This window comes from Triticum aestivum, chromosome 1B (genome assembly GCF_018294505.1).
Source record: "Triticum aestivum cultivar Chinese Spring chromosome 1B, IWGSC CS RefSeq v2.1, whole genome shotgun sequence".
In the NCBI taxonomy this organism is placed as follows: domain Eukaryota; kingdom Viridiplantae; phylum Streptophyta; class Magnoliopsida; order Poales; family Poaceae; genus Triticum; species Triticum aestivum.
In genome coordinates, this window is record NC_057795.1 from 100,259,491 (window position 1) to 100,263,454 (window position 3,964).

Sequence of the window (3,964 nt, forward strand, 5' to 3'; positions counted from 1 at the left end):
GCATCTACAGCCGGATGGGTCCTGCCCTTCAGTCTGACATGACGGACGCGTCCGAGCGCGCCCATGCCTCCTTATATCCGATCCAGATATTTGCAGGAGGGGGGAACTTTGTGAGTGGGCCGTCCGTCCGGACGTAGTGGGCATTTGAAGCTATAGTCAAAAGAAAAAAAAGTTGTAGATGCTCGAACAGATTAGTAGATTCTCAGAAAGAAGATGTAGATAAATAGCAAACCGGATGTTTGGATCTCAAATTTATGTGAGTGGATCACAGGAGTTTTCTTGCTTAATTACGTTGCTGCCGAATGATGTGGCACCTACGCCCTCAACTGCCCCACCTACCTGCCACATCAGTGCACAAAGCCATAGCAGCCAGCCGGCCGGCCACTTGAAGCAGTTCAGACCTGGATGAAAGAAACGACACACCGCAACGTGCCACCGTACGTACAAAACCCGGAGATCCACCGCGCCCAGAAGCAAAAACAATCATTCACCCGCGCCCACGCACACACACGCTGGCACGCCTGCAGGTGCGCGGTCACCGCGCGAGCACGCCGCCATGCAACCACGTCCCGGAAGACCCCGCGGCCGCCACTCCCTGCGCCCGGCCGCGGCGGACGTGCTCCGGTGTGTCGTCCTCGCCGGGGCCATCGCCGTCGTGGCCGCGGGCGCGAACGCGGACGCGGCGCCGGCGATCCTGGACACGGTGTGCGGGTCCAAGCAGGCGGCCGACCCGGAGTCGTTCGACGTGAGCTTCGTCAACACCCTGGAGCTCATCTACCAGAACGTGACGCGGTCCGGCTTCGGCGCCGCCTCCTCCGGCTCCGGCAACTTCTCCGTCTTCGGGCTCGGTCAGTGCCTCGCCTACCTCTCCCCGACCGACTGCCAGCTCTGCTACGCGCAGAGCCGCGTGAAGCTGCCCCACTGCCTCCCGGCCGACGGCGGCCGCATCTACGTCGACGGCTGCTTCCTCCGCTACGGCGCCGGCAACTTCACCGCCGCCGCCACCGACGCCAGCGACACGTTCGTCTGCTCCAACGACACCGCGCCGGCAACCCCGGCGTTCGCTGCCGCGGCGGCCGCGCTGGTGCGCAACGTCACGGCATCCGCGCCGGGGGCGAGGGGGTACTACTACGCCAGGTCGGCGTCGGCGTCGGCGATGCCGACCGGCGCGCGGGTGTACGCGGCAGCGCAGTGCTGGAGGTCGCTGAACGCCACCGCGTGCGCGGCATGCACGGCGAGCGCGCGCGACCGGGTGGTACGGCAGTGCCTTCCCGGCGCCGCCGAGGGGTACGGGCTCAACGCCGGCTGCGTCGTCAGGTACTCCACGCAGCCCTTCTACCTGCCGGCCAAAGCCGGCGGCGGCGGCGGGTCATCCAGTGAGTACACCACACATTCTCGGTCGTAATTCCGTTCTTGGTCCAAGTGTCGTGCCGTGTCGTGTCTGAATTCTGCTGACAGCAACAGCGCATTCAGGTTTCAGAGCGTGAAACAGCAAAATAAATCCGTATGAAACGCCATGAAATATGACATCTTTCTTCTTCTTCTTCTGAATTATCCATGGCAGCCCGGCACATAATCATCATCGTCTTCGCCTCCATCCTCTCCGCCATGGCAGTCATCGGCATAGTATTCATCTGGACACGAATGAGGCCCAGGAGAGACGACCTCCACGACGGTATGGAAAACTGTAAAATTGCAACCGCATACACCTGAATATCTGATGCTGCACTATGATAATCTGACGAGAGTTTCTGACACTTTGTAGACATGGACGGCTCCGGCGAGATCATCCGCACCATCATGTTGTCGCAGCTCGGCTTCCGGTATGAGGAGCTGCGCAAGGCGACCGATGACTTCAATCAGATCAACAAGCTCGGCCAGGGCGGCTACGGTTCAGTTTACAAGGTACATTGCCGTGACATTTGGAACACCACGCATTTGGCACAATGCAACACTGAATTTCATTGATCATGTTTCTTGAAATGCTTGCTTCATCTGAGTTTGACATCCTGATAATATATGATGGATATCACAGGGTGTGCTTCCGGATGGCCGGGAGATCGCCGTGAAGCGGCTCTACCTCAACACGCGGCAGTGGACCGACCAGTTCTTCAACGAGGTGAAGCTCGTCAGCCAGGTGCAGCACAAGAACCTCGTCAAGCTCCTCGGGTGCAGCGTCGAGGGCCCCGAGAGCCTCCTCGTCTACGAGTACCTCTGCAACACCAGCCTCGATCACTACCTCTTTGGTAAGAAAATAAAACAACCCCTGCATTCTCTGAAGAAAAAAAATGTCATACTTCAAATGGTAGATTTCATTTTGACTGATCTTCCGTACTTTGTTGATGCAGACGCTTTCAAAAAGAACGCGTTGGACTGGGAGCGGCGGTCGGAGATTGTCCTCGGGGCGGCGGAGGGTTTGTCATACCTCCACAGTGGCTCCGAGGTCAGGATCATACATAGGGACATAAAGGCCAGCAATGTGATGTTGGATGAGAGGTTCAGGCCTAAGATCGGCGATTTCGGCCTGGCGAGGAACTTCATGGAAGATCAGACCCACCTCAGCACCGGCCTTGCAGGAACATTGTAAGTTCACTTGTCCAGAAAATCTAATCTGATCAAGGGTTGAAGAAAATTTGGCGATAAATTGTGCAATGTGTCTGAAGAAATAGCACTGACCATATGCCTACATTTGTGCAGTGGATATATGGCCCCGGAGTACATCGTACACGGGCAGCTGACGGAGAAGGCCGACATCTACAGCTACGGCGTGCTGGTCCTTGAGATCGTCACCGGCCGCAAGAACCACAACTCCGTGGCGTCATCGGCCGAGGGACTGTCCCTCATGTCACAGGTATATTCTCCCATTTCACCTATGTTGTCAAGTACTAGTGTACTGTAGCATTTCAGACAACCTGATGCTGACATCCTTCCATCTTCAGTTATGGAAGCACTACAACGCCGGCACACTGATGGAGATCCTGGACCCGAACCTCCGCGACCAATGCTCGGAGGCGGAAGCTCTCAAGGTGTTCCAAGTCGGGTTGCTGTGCGCGCAGGCGTCGCCGAACCTCAGACCGCCGATGTGGAAGGTGGTGGAGATGCTGGGAAGTGGTGACAGGGTGTTGCCCCGGCCTACCGAGCCTCCGTTCATCAACGTGAAGGGGTCGAACGCGAAGAGCGAAAGCTCGGGGTCATCAATGTCTCTGATGTCGAACTCCGACAAGTCGCCGTTCTCGACGAACCAGCTGTCGGTGAGTGGGGTGCAGGCCAGGTGATTAACAAGAAGGGCGTGAAGGATCATCTTAACATTTTTTGTCATTGTTTTACGTTAGGATGATATTCAAGTACTACTAACTGAAAATGTTCCCATCATAGAACCCTGTTTGTAAGATGTAAGTAAGCAGCCAGAGGAATGTTAGCTTTGTCAAATATTCAGAGAAGTGCAGTCTTCAACTCCTCCAACACCATCTCGGCTAAAATCAACTGAAAGTCGTCTCCTTTTTGCGCATGTGCCCTTGGCAATGAAGAGATTTAATCAACGTCTAAAAACAGATAAAACAGAGGAAAAAGTCAGGGAATTCACACAAAAGACAAAACACAACAAACAAACAAACAAAAAAGTGACAAAATTCAGAAAATTCACATGATTTTGGTCTAGGTGATGGACCGATAGGCGATAGCTTCTGGATAGCTTTAGAACCAAGCAAATTACCTTTTGGAAAAGTCAAAACACGCGATGATTAACAGAGAGCGATTTGGGAACTGAGATGGACCGGCAGCGATTCTGCTGGAAAATCGTTGGGCTGTGTACGCATGCGGTGTGGATGTGGTCTGGTCGTTGTCTATTTTGTTTGGGAAGTCCAAAATTACAGCTGAGAACGGGTGAAGCATGGCTTAATTGACCCAGCCGTCCAAGAGGGAGACGGTTCAACAACCATCATCAATCGTCATCTTTCTTTGTCTT

At 54.7% G+C, this 3,964-nt stretch overlaps 1 protein-coding gene across 1 annotated transcript; it reads left to right on the plus strand.

Annotated features, from left to right (window-relative positions):
- Window positions 1-444: 444 nt before the first annotated feature.
- Window positions 445-3,462, plus strand: LOC123087503 (cysteine-rich receptor-like protein kinase 2). The gene is made up of 7 exons (XM_044509529.1): window positions 445-1,376; window positions 1,565-1,675; window positions 1,766-1,905; window positions 2,036-2,246; window positions 2,349-2,583; window positions 2,698-2,851; window positions 2,940-3,462. Exons 1-7 carry the CDS (start codon window positions 557-559, stop codon window positions 3,273-3,275), a joined length of 2,007 nt encoding a protein of 668 aa, XP_044365464.1. The 5' UTR covers window positions 445-556; the 3' UTR covers window positions 3,276-3,462.
- The last annotated feature ends 502 nt before the right edge of the window (window positions 3,463-3,964 follow it).

Excerpts from the sequence above, each read along its gene's own strand:
- LOC123087503 (XM_044509529.1), top strand. The coding sequence starts at position 557 with ATGCAACCACGTCCCGGAAGACCCCGCGGCCGCCACTCCCTGCGCCCG. Across the intron at positions 1,676-1,765 it reads GAGAGACGACCTCCACGACG|ACATGGACGGCTCCGGCGAG; the intron begins GTATGGAAAACT and ends GACACTTTGTAG. Across the intron at positions 2,247-2,348 it reads CCTCGATCACTACCTCTTTG|ACGCTTTCAAAAAGAACGCG; the intron begins GTAAGAAAATAA and ends TTGTTGATGCAG.